The sequence below is a fragment of the Mastomys coucha genome, unplaced genomic scaffold, assembly GCF_008632895.1.
Source record: "Mastomys coucha isolate ucsf_1 unplaced genomic scaffold, UCSF_Mcou_1 pScaffold3, whole genome shotgun sequence".
NCBI classification, from domain to species: Eukaryota; Metazoa; Chordata; class Mammalia; order Rodentia; family Muridae; genus Mastomys; species Mastomys coucha.
The window spans coordinates 48856237-48873093 of NW_022196909.1; the positions used below are offsets into that span (position 1 = coordinate 48856237).

Sequence of the window (16857 nt, forward strand, 5' to 3'; positions counted from 1 at the left end):
CAGTCACATCTTGTGTCTAATGTTGCGCTGTCCTGTGTACATAAAAAACAGTCTAGCAATCCTAGAGGTGAGTATTGGAGCCTTGCAAAGTGAGACTCAAGACTTGTTTCACCCACACCCCAGCCACCCTCATATCTACTTATCTGTCAGACCAACCTGCCCTTTGGTCGTCCCTGTCCCTCTAAACCAGCAGTTCCAACCAGCTGTGACACTTGTCCTGGGAGTTTTCCAATCTAGACCACGAGGGCTGGACTGGGATATAAGAGACAGCAGGCATTGGCCCCTTCCCAGTGCCAGGCTGAATCCAGAAAGGCAGTGGCTGTGGAAGGCAGAACTCCAAACCAGCACAGAAGGAAATACCCAGCAGCTGGGGGATACGGGATATGCAGAACATTCATACCCAACCCCAACCCCAAATAATAATCACCACTTTGAACACAGAAACAAATCTCACTAAGAAAACTACCTCAAAACTTCAATAATATTTTCTTTATTTACAAGTTAGAATCAAGAAAGAAAAGACAGTCTGGGGGCCAACTGGAGAGGTGACTAAAATCCCCAGGCCCCAAATGGAGTGGAAGTAAAAGGGAAGAGTAGAAAAAAAAGTCAATGTAAAAAACAAAAAGAGCTCCCTCTTCTTCCCTCCCCATGGAGGCTGGAGGGAGGACCATGGCGCTACACACCCCAGCCTTACCACCTAGCTTAAATAAATTAAAACCTCAAAACAGGGCCCTTAGAAGTGAACAGGACAGCTACAGCTCAAGGGGCTTTGTGCCAGGCCTATACCCACTCCCACCCATGCCCTTGCCCCACCCCCATCATCCTCAACAGGGACACCACACCCAATAGGGCTAGAAAGTCAATCTTATTTTGTCCATGTCCCTGCATTCCTCCCCAGTGCAGAGCCAGCTCTCCTATGGAGGGGTGAGATGAAGAAGCGTCACAGCAAGGGGAAAGTGGGGAAGGGTGGTACAGGGGTCCGGTCCTGCGGAGCCTTCCTGCCCCATCTGGCCTGGCCCCTTAGCCCGAGTCTGAATCGCTGGTGTCTGAAGAAGATGAAGACGACGAGGAGGAGCTGGAATCAGAGCTGGAACTAGAAGCACTGAGACGGGACACTGCCACTTGCTGCGCAGAGGATTCAGTCTTCTCACTCACTGTAAAGCCAAGTTAAAGGTACAAGGTGTGACATTTTCATTTTGTCAGCAGAACAATAGTAGTCACAAGGGCTAGTTGCTAGACAGCCCTGGGTTCAAGTCCCAGTATGCAACAGAGAGAGAGAGATGAATACAATGTCTAGTAGTCTGAAATACCTTTCTTGGGGGGCTTTTTGGTGGAGTTGAGCTGTCCACTGACATCCTGCAACCGCTTCTCTAGCTCCCGCTTCTTCTCCAAAGCCAGTTCCTCCTTTGTTTTTCCCACAGGTTTTCTAATAGCTGCAGGGAAGAGTCAGGACTCACTCTATTGCCCCAACTCTTTCCAGTGTTGCCAACTTTCATTCCTGAGTGAAGCAGCCCATTCATACTGGATACTGCTTGCTACAAACACACACCCAGACCCCTACACACCCTTGCTGCCCTCAGAACTACCACAGTGGAGCAGTAACTAACTGAGGGATACCACCTGATACTCACTGTAGGGCTTCCGGGGTTTTTTCCGAAGGCAGGATAAAACGTATCGCTCAAGCTCTCTAAGTGTGGATGGCTTGAGTGTTTCAAAATCAATCTCAATTTCTTCCGGATTTGAGTCACGTAAAGAGGGCTCCCTGGCTTGGATGATATGTACGACTCGACCCAGCTTTTCCCCAGGTAACTTGTTGATATCCAGGCTCAACTGTCTTTTCTCATCGTAACTCATGGGCCTGCTTTCTTCTTCCTCCTCTGAATCATAGCCAGTGGGAAGGACAGGTGGGGCTGCCTTTTGAGCCTTTTTAGGTAGTCTGTGGGTAATAGAAAAAGTTTGAGTTTACACCATGCAGAGGTGGCTTATACCCTAAAATAGACACAATACCCTAAAGATACTGTCTTAAATCCTTACTTGTTGCTACTTCCTCCAGAAGTCCCAAAGCCAGGATGGCTGAGTGTAGTAGCATTGCTACCCCCACCACCTGCTTTCTTAGATTTCTTGGGCTGTAGTGGGCGAGGTGCCCTAGACCCCTTGTCATCTTCATCGATCCCAATTCGGCCACGGTGTTTCTCTGCCTTCCGTTTCTTCTTTTTTTCCTTTTTCTCTCTCTTCCGCTTGGGCTTAGATATTGGACCTTGGGATAGGGCAGCCAGTTGTTCATGAACTGCCCGAAGCTACACAGGAATAGGGGGAAGTAATTAAAGACCAAGAAACAATTGGGATCAACACCATCCAAGTTCTTACTGAATTAAAGACACAACAATGATTTACCTGCTCCTGCAGCTCTGCCAGGCGATGAGCCCTTTCTTCCTCAGAGTCTGAGCTTTCGCTCTCCTCCTCGTCTTCATCTTCTTCCTCCTCCTCCTCTTCCTCAGAGGAGCTCTCACTGCTACTTTCCTCACTGGAGGACTCTGAAGAGGATTTGGCCAACCCAGGAGGCAAGGCAGTAGAGACGGGCAGAGGTCCTGTTTCCAGTGGCTCATCTGGCATCTTGGCATAGCGGAACTCAAATACATCCTAAAAAGACACGCAGACTCAAAACTGTGCTTCATGCCCAGCCACCCAGCACATTAGCTCCAACTTGATAAAGGAATGGCAAAGTCTTACAAGTTTTAATTGCACAGCAAGAACTAAACTGCAGTGAATTAAATTCTGCAGTAACTGTGGGGTTAATTAAACTGCAGCTTTTACACTCACCTGTAACTTTCGCGCCATAGCCACAACATCGTGGTCTGGAGGATTGTACTTATAGCAGTTGGAGAACATAAGCCGTACATCAGCAGCAAACTCCTGTGCATCCCGGTAATCACGGTTCTCCATCTTCCGCTGCAGAAGGAGGCAGCATGAGAAGCTGCACAGGCAGAGTCTCATCTTTCCCTGCCAACCCGACTCAAGAGCAGCCCTCTCTTGAAACAAGTGGGGATGACCTTAAGGATCTGTGCCCTGGGGTTCAAGTTTGAAGTCGAAGGATTTGGGGTAGGTTTGAAGAAATATCTATGTCTAGAAGAAAACATTTCTAAGTGACCAAGGCCATCTCTCTCCCATCACATTTCCCTAACCCAACTCTTATCTTTACTGTAAAAAACAAGGACTTCAAAGTATGTGACCTTGTACAACTTTATAAGATATACAGAATGAAAAGCTGCCATGTTCCCGTAAGGATAGATATTGCTTTATTGGTTCCTAGACTCCAACCACTGCCTGAGCATCCCATCTGCCCCATGCAGTGGGTACCTTGACAGTGCTGAGGTCCATGGGGTGCTTAATGATGTCATGGTAATCATGAAGGCCAAGAGCAGAAGCGTCCACGGGTTTATAGAAAGGCCAGGCATAGGCAGCATGCTTCTTAGAGAGCAACTCCTTCAAGATGCCATTGCAGTGCTTTAACTGTTCTGACAGCTTTCCTTTCTTAGAGCTCTGGTGTTGCTGTTGCGAGTCAGGCAAGTCTTTTCGTGGGGGTTTGATTGGACGGCCACTCTCTCTGCGCATAGGAGGGAGCCGAGCTGCCTTTGGCTCAAGACTCCCAGGAGGACTAGCTGGGGAACCAGGAGCCAGGATGGCGGTAGGTGTAGGGGTGGTAGTATCTGCTTTCCGTTTAACGCCTTTTTTCTGTAGTAGAAAGATGGAGGGAATCAGTCATTCCAGGTCCATAATTCTTTTAACCCCTTTCTTCCTAGTCATCCTGCACAATCAATCTACTGATGTATACCTTGGCAAGGGGCTGAGCTGGAGGAGCTGCTGATACAGCAAGGAGTTGGGGTCCAGCAGAATGCAGGGACTTAAGAAGAGGAGAAGAGATGACTGATGGGTGGGGAATGTTGAGGACAGTGGTAGGTATTTCAGGTGGTGGTGTATACAGGGCTGTATGCGAAACAGAAGAGACAGCAGGCACCTGATGGGCACTGGTAATACTGCCCTGGAGTGCTACAAGACAGTAACAGAAAACAAGTTAACTTTTGCTCATTTTTATCTTCAGGTCACCTGAACAGCTTTCTTATCTTCAGGTCACCACTTCCTACCTGCTAACTTGGCCCCCTTCTTATGGCTGTTTTTAGGGATGGTCACCACAAGCTCTTGCTCCTCTTGTGGCATCGATGCCACTTTCTGTAAGAAGATCTTTTCCAGTGTCTGTGCCATTAGGACAATATCATCGGTGGGCTGCAGGAACAAGCACAAAAATGTTCAACTGCTAGCATAGGCCACCTATCCCATCTCCAAAAGAACTCCCAGCCCCAGGGCATCACATCCTCACTAGTACCTTAAGGTCACTCCTTCAAACTAGCCCCACCACCTGAAACCACCACAGCAGAGCCTGGAGTTACAGGTCCCGCTTTTCTCAGATCTCTGGAGCTTTCTGAGAAACAGGGCCACCATCCCCAAATATGAAATGTGTTCTACTTAAAAAACTGTTAATTATAGGAACACATCTAACAGCACCATTTGGAGGTCAGGCCTTCTTAAACCTTATCTAGTTGGATAGCATTTCCAGCAGTGCTGGGACTAAAAACCAGAGTACTGCCTTTTATCAGCTGCCACGTACACTTACCTTGTTATAAATGTAACAGTTGGTAAACATGGTATTAAAGTCCTGCATACATTCTGAGGCAGCCCAGTAGTAATTGTTTTCCAGTCTCCTCTTGATAGTCCCCATGTCCATAGGCTGTTTTATAATTTTGTGATAATCCTAAAGAAAAATATCCTAGGTCAGAGCCACAGGAAAATGTCTATTCTAGGGCAACCACCAACAGGAAAAAGATACACACACCCACCACACACACACCCTAGCCATTAAGGAGTATTGCCCACACTGCGGCCCCAATTAAACTACGGGCAAGAAAAATTAGATTGTTAATTCCCACTAGGGGGTCCCTGGTATCTTTTCTCTAGCCACCCACCTCCCGCCCACTCTGGAAACTTCCCATCCTGTGACATTACCTCTGGGGATGGCTATCCATGGGCTGCATGAGGGAAAGGAAGAAGCTAAGAATTTTGGCCACCGTGGTCCTCTCCCAACCAGGGGTGGGAATCTGTAAAATGGAGCCAGGGCACAAAAGTTAAGGGACACAACATGGAGGCAAGAGGAGAAATGCCAAGATAGAGATTAACAAGCACAAAGGACCAAGAATCCAGAACTCTGGTGGCTATTTGCTAAGAGAATGGGAACTCCCTAGGGGCCGCAGCACCTATGCTAGGTAGCCCACCCCCACTCACACATTCCAGCTCACTCCCATCCTGCCCCCAATCCAGCCTCTTACTCACCGGCAGACCCAGCTTCACAGCGTCCACAGGCTGCCGGAACGGCCACGCAAACTGATGCTTCCACAGAGCCTTCATTACCACCTTGTGCAGGTACTGCAGTTGGTTTGTTACCCGTCCTGGCTTTTTGGGATTGGACACCTCAGGGGGTGGTGGATTAGCAGGGGCCAGTTGTAAAGCGGGTACAGAAGCCATTGTGGGGCTCTCGAATCCCTCATACAACAGAGAAGGCTTTCGAATCCTTTTCCCTGGTGCTGCTGCCTCTGGACCCAGCCCCAGTAACCCTGCATTCCCTTCCCCAGGGAGCCTGCAAAAAGGGGAAGCAGAATTAGATGTGGCAATACCACGAAAGACCAAGAAGATGTTGCTAACTCGCACTATGCAGCCCCATAAAGCCAGGCTTTGGCTGACATAAGGTGCACGGTGAAGTGTGCTGCAACCAACCAGGAATCCAAACTCAATAGCGTTTGCCCATTTTTATCGGGCTCACAACCGAGTTTGACGAGCTGCTTGGTTAAAATAAATACAAAACCAATGTCACATGACAACTCCAGCCTTATGGAGAGGAATCTGAAGCAAAGATGGGTGGAGCTAAGAAAGTGAAGCTGCACCCTCGCTAGGGACTTAATGGTTGCCATGGTTGTTTCAGACAGAGAAGCCAGGGGAAGAAAAGGGAGAATAAATCTCCAAAACCGACACATCTCAAAAGAACTCAGTCTCGGGGTTCCAAGACCACAGGAGGAACCAGAAAGAAAAGCAACCTCTTAACTCCAAATAAAACGCAAGGAAGCACGTCTGCCCTTCTGTAATAACTGCCAGACCTCCAAAAAGTATCAACACCAGTCTCCAAGAGGCACAAGAAAAAGCTCCCCACAGTCAAGGTCAGCGGCAGCAAGGCCCGAGTCAGAGAGCATGCCCCCAGTGTCCCTCGCCCCCCACCGTAGCTGGGGCTAACGGCTAACAGAGGGTCCTCCCCGCCAACACGCAGGCTCCCGGGGTCAGGGTCAGTCGGGCCCCGTGTTTCCTCGGGGCCGGGACACTAGCTGCAGATCTCATTGTTTACATCTGCAGTGGGCAGTCTCCGACCCACCCTCCTCCCCGCTGAATGGAGCTCAGCCTTCCCCAACACACCCACCGCCGAGACGGCCACGGCGAGGAAACCTCCTCCCGGGGATGGATCCCCCCACCCTGCGGGAATCCCCCCAGTACACCCTCAAGCTGTCACCATGGCAACTCTACGGGCGCCGAAGTCGCCGAGGCCTCCCCACAAGCACGGCGACAAATGGAGGCCGCGCACACCCCCCGCCACCCCGCTCCAGCTCGCCCCGGCCGAGGTGGCCTCCGCGTCCCCGCGGCGCGGAAACTGACAGCGGCCTAGACGCAGTACCTGGGCCGCCGCCACCGCTTCAAAACCGTCGCAGCCCCCTCCGCGAGCCCGCGTCAACAGCTGCGGCGGCGCGGAAGCGCGCCCGCCCGCCCGCCTCCCCGGAACGCCGCCCCCCGGCCCCCCTCCCACACACGGCCGCGAGGGGAGACGTACTTGTGGGGAGTCACGTTCTGCAGCATCTTGACCTCAGGGAACCGCCGCCGCCGCCGCTCAGGTGCGCGAAGTAGTCCGGGTAGCCTGGGCTCCCCTCACCGCCGGGCCCAGCATAACCCGGGGCGTGGGGGGAAGGCCGCTGCCCTGGGCCCTCCAGGCGGCAGCCTCGCCGCGGGACCGGCGCGAACGCTGTCTGCTGCGCCGTCCTCCGCACAGCGCCGGCAGCTTGGCGCGCTCCCCAGGCGGCGCCGGCAGGAAAATGGCGGCGGCCTGCGCCGGCCGGCGAGCCACGGAACGACGCAGTCTGCGGACCCCGGCACTGGACACCGCCGTTGATCCGGCCCGCCGCCCGTGGCCGGGGGTCCGGGGAGCCCCGGCGGACCTCCGATGGGGGCGGTTGAGCACCGGCGAGGGGTTTCAGAGAGCCGCCGCCTCCATCTTTGAAATCCTCTCGAGGGCGGAGTAGAGGGGTGGACGGACTCCGAGGACTGGGCGGGGCCGGCGAGCGGGGCGCCGCGGGGGCTTCTGCGGGGTCTGCACTGTCGGGGGCGAGCGGCTACGGAGCGGGCCGGAGGCCCTATCCAGGCGGATGGACGCGGATTGCACGGGCGGGCCGCGGCGGCTGCAGGGCTCGGGTCGGCGGGCACGGCGCTCCGGCTCGTCCTAGAGGCTGCTCCACTCCAGCGCGAAATGGCGCCGCCGAGCGCCGCGCCAGCGCTTTATATATAGCCGGCGGGGCGGAGCTTCGCCGCTCATGCGCGCCACCTTGCTCGGCGGCGCCCCCGCCCCCTCTGCGCGTGCTCGCTCGCTCACGCGCCTCCGGGAACCGGCGCGAGGGGGCGGGGCCGCCCGGCCGCGGGAGCCTCGCCTATTGGTCCTCTCGGGATGACGTCACAGGTTCCCAGTTCCAAGGCGGCGAGGGCCTGGCGGACGAGTGCCGCTGAGAGCCAAGGCGGCCCGGCCAGAGACGGGGAGGCCGGACGCCGTAGGCGCCATCTCCCCGGGGCCTGCCACAGGCCGTCCCCACCTCCAGGCCTCGACGGAGCCTTCCGGGGCTGGCGGGCTGGTCGCGCGGCACGGAGATCCTCCATTGGCGGCGCGCAGGGGGCCGGGCCGGGTCGCGCGGGCGGGCGGGGCCGAGGTTCTTGGCTGCAGGGCAGCCGCAGTGGAGACTCTGAAACAAGGAAGACAGACGCCATCTTAGGAGCCGCGGCCTGCTGGTCGCTCCGCGGTTCCCCCGCGACGCCATCCGTGGCCGGGCTCCCCGACCCGCTCCACGTAACCCGGGAGCGGACCCGAGGCCAACCCTGCTCCCCGAACCTAAGCAACCCAACAACAAAAAGGGCCACGCTCTGCCCTAAAAAAACACACCACACCCTCCACCCTAGCGATGCGCGACCGCCGAGCGTGCGGGTCTGCCGACCCGGGGCCACACCCTGCCCTCCCGCGCACTCACCGGGCGCACTGCACCGCACCCGGCGGGCGTCCCCGCGCCCCACAGACCCACCTCTGCAAGCTTCCCGGGCGTCGGGGCGGGGAGAGCGGGCGCAGCGCGCGGCCCCGCCGCCCCAGGTCGGCCCGCCGTTCGACGCCCCCTCCCCCGCCTCCCCCATCGGGCCGGCCGTCCTCCCCACGGAGCGCCTCTTCCATCGGTCAGCGCCAGGGAGGAGGGCGAGCCGAGGGGGAGGAGGCGGCGGCGGCGCTGCTCTGCAGCCCTCCTCCCTCCCTCCCCTCCCCCCGCGGCCGGACGCCTCCGAGGAGGGGCGGGAGCCATTTTGGGAGCCGTCTCTCCCCTCCCCCCCGACTGTCTCGGGACTCTGGAAACCAGACTTTGTGTTGGACCCGCCAACCGGGTCTCAAGGTCAGATGGCTAAAGCTACCGTGGGGCCCCCACCACAACACACCCGTGCCTGGCCCCCAGCCCCCTCCCCCAGCTCGGAAGGCGTGTGTGCACGTCTGGGCGACCGAAGTCGGCGAGGGGCTCACCGTCGCCGAGCTACGGGACTACGGCTCCGATGGGCCTGGGTCCTGGGGCTGCCACCGGGCGACCCTCCCTCCACATTAGCCCTCGACCTCGAACCTCGGTCACCGCATACATGTTAACATGGCGGCCGAGCTTCGTCTTCCGGGCCGCGCGATTAGCGCAGGACCCCCCCATCCCCACCCCGCACGGGGGAAGCGCGCCTGGGATGGAAGCGGGGACCCCCGCACTCCCCGGCGGGGAGCAGGCCCCGGGTCGCCCGAGTGCGCGCGGCCCCGCCCGGGCGGGCAATGACACAGCAACTTTAGTCGGAGGATCGTCTCTCCCTCCCCTCCCCCTAGCGGGCGGGCGGGCGAGCCGGCGGCCTCCGGACTGGTTCCCTGCACCCGGGCCTCGCGGCGGGGTCAGGGCCCAAGCCCAGCGGACGGTGGGGGGGTGGGTCGGGGTGACAACTCGGGGAGCCGGGGCACTGCGGGGCGGCGCCGCTCCCGGGCCCCTGCATTCCGGAAAATCACTGCGCCCCAGTCGTCCCCAGCCCTCCCTGCCCCCACGTGAGTCACAGGGGAGGCCGCGGCCGCCGCTGCAGCTCAGTAATTTGGAAAAGTAACGCTCTCCTCCTTTCCGTTCCGTTCCCTCCCCCGCAGCTCACAAGGAGGCGAGTGTTCGAGGCGGGGGAGGGGACGGGAGGCCGGAGAGCACGCCGCCCGGAGAAACCCGAGACGGGGAGGCCGGGAGGCGGGGAGGGAGGCGAGCTCCGCACCCCGGGGCGCAGAGGGGCAGCCCAGAGCCCCGCACGCACCCAGGCCGCGCGCCCCCCAGAATCGAGGCCCGGGAGCCTCGATCACGCCATGTGACGGCGGCGAGCCCGCCACCTTCGACACAAAGGGAGCCCGGGGGAGTCCCTGGGGAGGCGGGGGAGCCGGCGCCAGGGAACCGCGGCCGGTCACAGCCGGAGCTGCCAAGGCCAAAGCCCGCGCGCACCCCACGACCCCCCCACCGACCCCCACGCTCCCACTCCAGCCTACCGGGGCCGCCCTCCCCTCCCCCGTCCAAAAAAAAACCCAAAAAGCAACAACGATTCCCATCTCACCTGGCTCGAGGTTGCTGTCCCCCACCCCGGGGCCGAGTGCCGGGGGGCCCACGCCACCCTCGCCCCGGTGCCCTCCGACGGGGACGCAGGCACGAGGTTGGCCATTCCCCTCCCCCACGGCGGCCCTGCCGGGCTGGCCCCGGTCCACGCGCCCATTGGCTGTCAGGTGTCTGAGAGACAACTCCTGCCCCCCCTTGGGGTTCTATTTTCCGCTCACGAACCCCAAGAATTCTCCCCACTCCCCACCTTTAACTTAACGCGTGTAAGCGAGTGACGGCGTCCCCGCCCCGGGGGCCCCTGCTCACCTGGATCCGGGAGCCGCGGGGGGGGGAGGTGGCCTCCAAAGTCGCCCTCCGCCCGGCCGGGGGGGAGCACGGAATCCGGGGTGTCAACCCCCCCGGAAGCCGCGACGGCGTTGGGGGAGGGGGCGTAGCCCCCAGCCCCTCCCTCCCTCCTCCCCTCGCCGCCGGGGGGTGGGGGAAGGCATCGGGGCCGCGCGGCCACGTCAGCAGCACCGGGACTGGCTGGCCCGGGTCACGTGTCCGTGCCCCCCCGACGGCCACGAGGGCGAGGTTTCCGAGGGTAGCGTACGGGGGTCACGGGGGCCGCAAAGGCCAGACCCGCGTCCCGAGACCCCGGACCCCGCCGAGGCTGCGGGCTCACCAAGCCCCCCCGGCCTCCCGCGCGCCCGCGGCCGCCCCCGTTCCCCCCCACTCGCCTCTCGGTACGGGTTCAGCATGGCTGCCGCAGCCCCCGGTATGCGAAGAGCGCATGCGCGAGGGTGTGCCCGGTCTGGGGGATGGGAGGGGGGCGGCGCGGGGAGCCGCGGTGCGCAGGCTCCGTGAGTCCCGAGCCTCGGGGCCGACTCCCCCGCGCGATGGGTGTGGCGGGAGCGCGCGGGCCCGCGCCCCGATGGCCTCCCTCTCTCCCCCCCCACCCCGCCTCCCGACCGCGGCCGAGGGAGCAGGTTCTTCCGGCTCCGGTCTGAGGCGGTGCCTGGCACCTTCCGACGGGAATCGGTGCGACCCCGCGCCGCGGTCCCCGGAGGCACCGTGCGGGGGCCTGGCTGCAGCAGCGGGGCTGCAGGGCGAGCACGGAACGGTGGGGTCCGCTTGGGGGTGCGCGCTCGACTTGTCGTCTTAATCCGCAGGAGTCGGGGTGGGGGTTCCTCGAACCCCGTAAGCTGCTCTTCGCCCCTATGAGAATTGAAAATGTACCCGAAGCCTGCCTTCTTCGAAGTCTGCCACCGTCTCTTTGTCTGATCGTGTGCAGGTAGACCATTTCACGTGAAGCTCCCGCTGCTCGTTTTGATCGTGGCTCTTTCCTTGACATTGTCTGTACTCTGTCAGCTTCTGTGACCGGTCCTACCAGTTTCAGTTTGTCGGCCTTGAATTCGTCCTATTAAAGTTTAGGGTGGCAACTTAAAACCGTAACACAGTTGACAAAGTGCGAAGCTCGCGTTTCTCTCTGTTGCCTTTGTCTTTGAAGGGATGGTCTGGATTCGCACTCTGCACCGCCGGACCACCTGTATTCTCCACGTGTAGACTAGGGCATGTCTCTTCTTTCCTTCTCAGTTGAAGGAAATTGCTTTTGACTTGGTGACCTTTCTCTGTTAACCTATTTCCTGTCCATTTTGCTGTCTTAGCCAAAAAGAAAATCCTACTCGGTGCCTACCGGGTCAGTAAGTACTCCGTGGCTTTCTCAACTCCCTTGCACAGCAGGACTTGGACTTAGAAGTCTCTCCTACTGTCACCTCCCAGTTCTCTTATTTCCCACTTCGGAGTGTGGCCTCCTCACCACCCTACTTACTAGAACCTCCCAGCTGCCCACCCTAGGGTCCACGGCTGAATTCTCATCTGACCTTTGATTTCACCCTGACACTGCTCGGGCCATCCCACTCCCCCCGACCCCCCAGTCTCCCTTCTGTACGTTTGGGTAGCTGGTTCCTGCAGTTTGTCTGGACTGCTAACATCGTCATCTGCAGTGACTCAAGCCTTTCAACCCCACCGTTAGATCAGACAGTTCTCTGGAGCGGAACCTCCTATTAACAATTCCTGCTTGGATAACCCCGGACACTGGAGCATGCTCAGAGTTGATGTGGGCTGCACGGGGCACCAGACCCACTGCGTGTCACTCGGCAGCAGCTTCCAAGTCACGGATGTCCTCACCTTACAACTCTATATCCACCTGGATTTACCGTTCCCTTCCTCGTGTCCTAAATAACCAGGCGATCACCTGGACTTGTTAACAGCTTAAGTCACTATCCTGCACAGTAGCAACCTGAATTTAAAACAATATTACATGCTATTTAAACTTGTTTCACGGCGGTACTAGCCACACTTTCAAGCCTCAGTGGCCAGGCCTGGCTGTCACATGAAGCCACATGTCCAAGTGCTCTGCCACTGAGCTTCCTCCACCGCCCTGAAATTGTGCATTGGATGCTGGCGCCCTGGGCTTTCCCTCTTGACCTGTGCTAGAACTCTGCCCCTGTGTTATGTGTTAATGCCATGGTTGTCGGAAAGGTCTACTTCCTGCGGCCAGCCTCCCTTTGGCCAGTTGCTCCGGCTCAGGGAACAGTTTCCCAGATGGGTCACGTGTCAATGTCATCTTGGGTTTTGTCTCGGTGCTTTCCACGTATGTTCCTCCTCCAGGGGGTCAGCTCTCCCTTCACTTAAAGCAACATCTGCGAACAGCTTATTCTCCACGCCTAAGTTAAGCTGACTAATGTGGATCCACTTCCACTTATGATCTTACCTTTATAGTGAAGTGTGAGCGCCGGCTTCTCCTTACTATGGGATTTCATCCTGAGGGTGAGACTGTGTTGTGGGGTGTGTGTGTGTGTGTGTGTGTGAATGTGAGTGAACAGGGTCTCACTAGGTGGCCCTGGCTGATCTGGGACTCAGTATAGACCAGGCTGGCCTTGAACTCACAGAGGTCCACCTGCCTCTGCCTCCTGAGATTAAAGGTGTGCACCACCACGCCTGGCATCGCCTCTAGTTTTCTCAGGAAACTGAAAGATGATGAATCACTTGTCCAAGATCAGACTGTTGCTAAGTAGCAGAGCTAGGATTTGAACCTACAGTCTACTTTCTGATTGGTGTGTTATCAGCATACACAGCTCTAGAGTTCTAGGTCTAGGATTGGGACCAAAGAATCGAAGACTAGGGAGGGATACTTGAGAGTTAGCCTTAAGGTGATGTTTACATTAAGGTAGACAGGGTTTCTCTGTGTAGCCCTGGCTGTCCTGGGACTCACTCTGTAGACCAGGCTGGCCTTGAACTCAGAAATCCACCTGCCTCTGCCTCCCAAGTGCTGGGATTAAAGGCGTGCGCCACCACTGCCTGGCAGTAGATAAGCTTTTTAAGAAGGAAAAATTATGTTGAGCTTTGAGTCAGAGATTAAGCTTCGGTGGTGAGCCTGCTTTTAAATACACAGCACTTGGGAGGTGGAAGTTGGAGATTAGGAGTTCAAGGTCAGCCTGGGTTACTTACTAAGTATTAGGGTAGCTGTAGTAGATCCTAGAGACCCTGCTTTTAAAACAAGTCAGCACTTTGAGCCTGTGCTCTTGTTCCTATAGTGTCATAGTTAGGGTTTTACTGCTGTGAACAGACACCATGACCAAGGTAACTCTCATAAGGACAACATTAACTGGGGCTGACTTACAGTTTCAGATGTTCAGTCCATTATCATCAAGGCAGGAACGTGGCAGCATCCAGGTAGGCATGGTGTAGGAGGAGCTGAGAGTTCTACATCTTGTTTCGAAGGAAAACAGAAGACTGGCTTCCAAGCAGTTTGGAGGAGTGTCTCAGAGCCCACCTCTACAGTGACACACCTCCAGCAAGGCCACGCCCACTCCAGCAAAGTAACGAGGTCACACCTACTCCACCAAGGCCACACCACCCAATAGTGCCACTCTCTGGGCCAGGCATATTCAAACCACCAGATATAGGATAATGGATTCATCCAGTAAGATAGTGGGTAACTACATCGCAATAGGTGGGCATGGTTGATTGTGGTTATGGGAGCTGTAGCTGGGTTTGCCCTCTCAAATAGTTGGGAGAGGGAAAAGAGTGGTAATTGGGCCTGGCATGGTGGCGCACACCTTCAATCCAGATCGATTCGAGTTCAGGGGCAGCCTGGTCTACATACAGAATTCCATGTAAGATCCATTCATGGATTAGGAATGGCATGTGGTGGCGATGGTGACAACAGCTGGTAAGTGGAGCATGGTGATCATAGCCATGCCTCAGGAGACTGCGGAGGCACCCGTGTCCATAGAGGTGGCCCACCACCATCCCGTGTGTGACGGTGCCACTTCGTCTGTCACGTGTCCCTTGGTAGACACCGTGGCTTGAATGTGGGTATTTGATTTATGCAGGTGTTCACTTTCCAAAGCTGTACGGTCGTGGCTTTCACAGGAAGGGACCTATCCTGTGAGGCCTGTGACTCGACTTGGCTGTGGATGGTCTCTGAGGTTGGAACTCATCATGGAGTCCTGGTGGCTTTACGAGAAGAGGGACTGGGGGCCCAGGTCAACAGGGAGAAGTGATGGCTACTCTTAAAAAGGGGTGGGGGAAGCTGGAGAGATGGCTCAGCGGTTCTACGAGCGCTGGAAGGGAGCAAGATAGAGTTCTAAACTGATCTGTGAAATGCTTAATTAGTGTTGGTGAGTGAACCTGTGTAGACCAGGGTGCCCCTGTGTAGACCAGGGTGCCCCTAGTCTGTGGTAGTGCCATGGGGATTAGAGGTGTGACCCACCACACCCGGCTAACACACAGACTCAGCCTAACCTGTGTGCCTAGAGTGATCTCGTGCAGTTGGCTTTGTTGAAGGTAGTGGGAGTTGAGGAGGTTAGGGATGGTAGTCTAACGGGTGCATACCTAATTCAAGCTGAACCAGTCCAATCTGAAAGAATGAGAAAGTTGACACAGACTGGAGGCCTTTTCGGTCTAGGAGTGACAGCTCAGGGCCCTTGTGGTCACTCTCCAGGTCCCACAAGCTGAGCCAGTATCTATCCTGTGACGCCTTATAAATTCCATTAGCCACGGCTAGCCCCTCCCTTTCTCCTCTCTTAACCATCCTCTCCATCCTCTTCTGTTCCATTTTGAGCAAGTGTCTGTTAGCCCACACTGGCCTTGAACTCGTGACCTTCCTGTCTCCGTCTCCCCAGTGCTGGGATTTCTGGCATGTATCACCAGATTGGCCTCCAGAATTGGTTGGCTTCCATGCCAGAAACACCTCTCATTTTGCTGTATTCTGCTGAAGTTGACTTAACAGGTAGCATTTTTACTCCAAGAAGGAACATGATTCCCTTCAGCCAAAACTGCCTGAGAACTGGAGCTGCCCAACTTTCGAGTGGAGGCGACCACGGCGCTGGAATGTCAGGGTGGATTCCAGAGCAGAACCTGTGTGATTCTGTTGAGTTTGGAAAACTGAGCAGATGACTGAGAGGGAGGGAGCGAGGCCATAAATACCGCTCAGGGCAATTGCGTTCAGCAAGAAGGACAAAGGTTGAAGATGAAGCCTTAGGGGAGTCCTTAAAGCCAGGTGTGGTGGCTCACGCCTATAATCCCAGCACCTGAGAGGCTGAGGCAGGAGAATTGATTTGAATACAAAGCATGTGCTACATACAGTTTCCTGCAGCCCGGGCTACAACTGTACCTCAGAAAAAACAAAGCAGCTGGAAGAAAAGCTGTGGAAGGGGACCCAGAGACACCGGGGGTGGGGGTGGCAGGGGTGGGGCGGGGACTAGAGAGTGCTTCCAGGCACATTAGGGCCTCCGACCAAGTAGGAGAGAGGGCAGGCCAACTGTGCTAAACGTGCAGACTGCTCACAGTCTGCTGGTGAGAGGAACGGTGTCAGGTTGAGAGGGAGGGATTTCAGCAGGTGTAACAGTGGGGGACACAGCTGCACACTGGGTTGGGCTGGCAGGGAGGGGAGGATTAGAAAACACTTGGTGGAGATTGTTGGTAGACTAGCTACAAATGGCTGGGCTTGTTGCTATTTATATCCGACTGCAGGGGTGGAGAAAGGTTAGCTAGCCCGCACGGAAGGCTGGCTTCCCTTCTTACTCTGCTCTTTGTGGAGAACTTGGAGCCTCTGCCTGGTTCCTCCCGCCCTGAGGAACTACCCAGTTGGCCACACCTGCTCCTAAGCCCTCCCACACAGCCCACTCGCTTCTGCTGTCTGCCCAGAAGGTCCGACTCCCTGTTGTTTGTGGAACACAAAGTCCTTAGTACCTGGCCACAGTTCCTAAGCACAAGACGTGAAAGGTGACTGCATTTGGGGCTTGCATCCTAATTCTGACCACGCATAGAACAGCATTCAGCAAAGTATGATCCTGTGGCCAAAGCCAGCCCACTGTTTTCCTGTGTCCCGGGTGCTAAGAATCGTTTCACATTTTTTTCTTTTTTGTTTTTTTGAGACAGGGTTTTTCTGTGTAGCCCTGGCTGTCCTGGAACTCAGAAAGGCTGGCTGGTCTGTCTCTACCTCCCAAGTACTGGGACTACAGGCGTGCGCCACCACCGCCCTGTTCGGTTTCACATTTTTTAAAATGATTTTTTTTTAAGCAAGAATGTTTCATGAAACATGGAAATGTTGTGAAATCCTTATTTTAGTATCCATAAATAAGAAAGTTAAGGACAGAACTCCAGGGAAGATCAGTAGAGAGCAGCTGAGAGAGAGGGGTCCATGAGGAAGAATGGCCTGGGAGGCTTGAGGAGGGGAGGAGGGAGGGGCGGAGAGACCGGCAGAATTTTGGTCTAATTGCCTGCGGAACACTTGCAGATTCTGGTTTAGAATTCCAGGTGGGTGGCTGGGTTTGTGTTCCCAGAGAGAATGCTTGTTGAGGATGTGTGAACCCTGGGC

The 16857-nt window shown here is 56.5% G+C and overlaps 2 protein-coding genes across 6 annotated transcripts; one reads left to right on the top strand and one right to left on the bottom strand.

Annotated features, from left to right (window-relative positions):
- Positions 1 to 474: 474 nt before the first annotated feature.
- Positions 475 to 7596, bottom strand: Brd2 (bromodomain containing 2). 5 transcript variants are annotated; one of them, XM_031346582.1, is made up of 13 exons: positions 6920 to 7267; positions 5383 to 5686; positions 5059 to 5150; positions 4670 to 4807; positions 4143 to 4281; positions 3833 to 4047; positions 3358 to 3732; positions 2821 to 2949; positions 2395 to 2640; positions 2035 to 2297; positions 1632 to 1936; positions 1311 to 1433; positions 475 to 1154 (listed from the first exon to the last, which is right to left on the bottom strand). In XM_031346582.1, the coding sequence occupies exons 4-13, from the start codon at positions 4778 to 4780 to the stop codon at positions 1021 to 1023; spliced, it is 2040 nt and encodes a 679-aa protein (XP_031202442.1). In that variant the 5' UTR covers positions 4781 to 4807; positions 5059 to 5150; positions 5383 to 5686; positions 6920 to 7267; the 3' UTR covers positions 475 to 1020. The 5 variants fall into 5 exon arrangements, with proteins under 5 accessions (XP_031202442.1, XP_031202441.1, XP_031202437.1 ...); XM_031346581.1 differs by lacking the exon at positions 6920 to 7267 and adding an exon at positions 6767 to 6880; XM_031346577.1 differs by lacking the exon at positions 5059 to 5150 and having other exon boundaries at positions 6920 to 7596.
- A 1427-nt stretch (positions 7597 to 9023) lies between these two features.
- Positions 9024 to 10345, top strand: LOC116074431 (collagen alpha-1(I) chain-like). Its single transcript, XM_031347008.1, has 3 exons — positions 9024 to 9163; positions 9242 to 9451; positions 9510 to 10345. Exons 1-3 carry the CDS (start codon positions 9024 to 9026, stop codon positions 10162 to 10164), a joined length of 1005 nt encoding a protein of 334 aa, XP_031202868.1. The 3' UTR covers positions 10165 to 10345.
- Positions 10346 to 16857: the final 6512 nt, after the last annotated feature.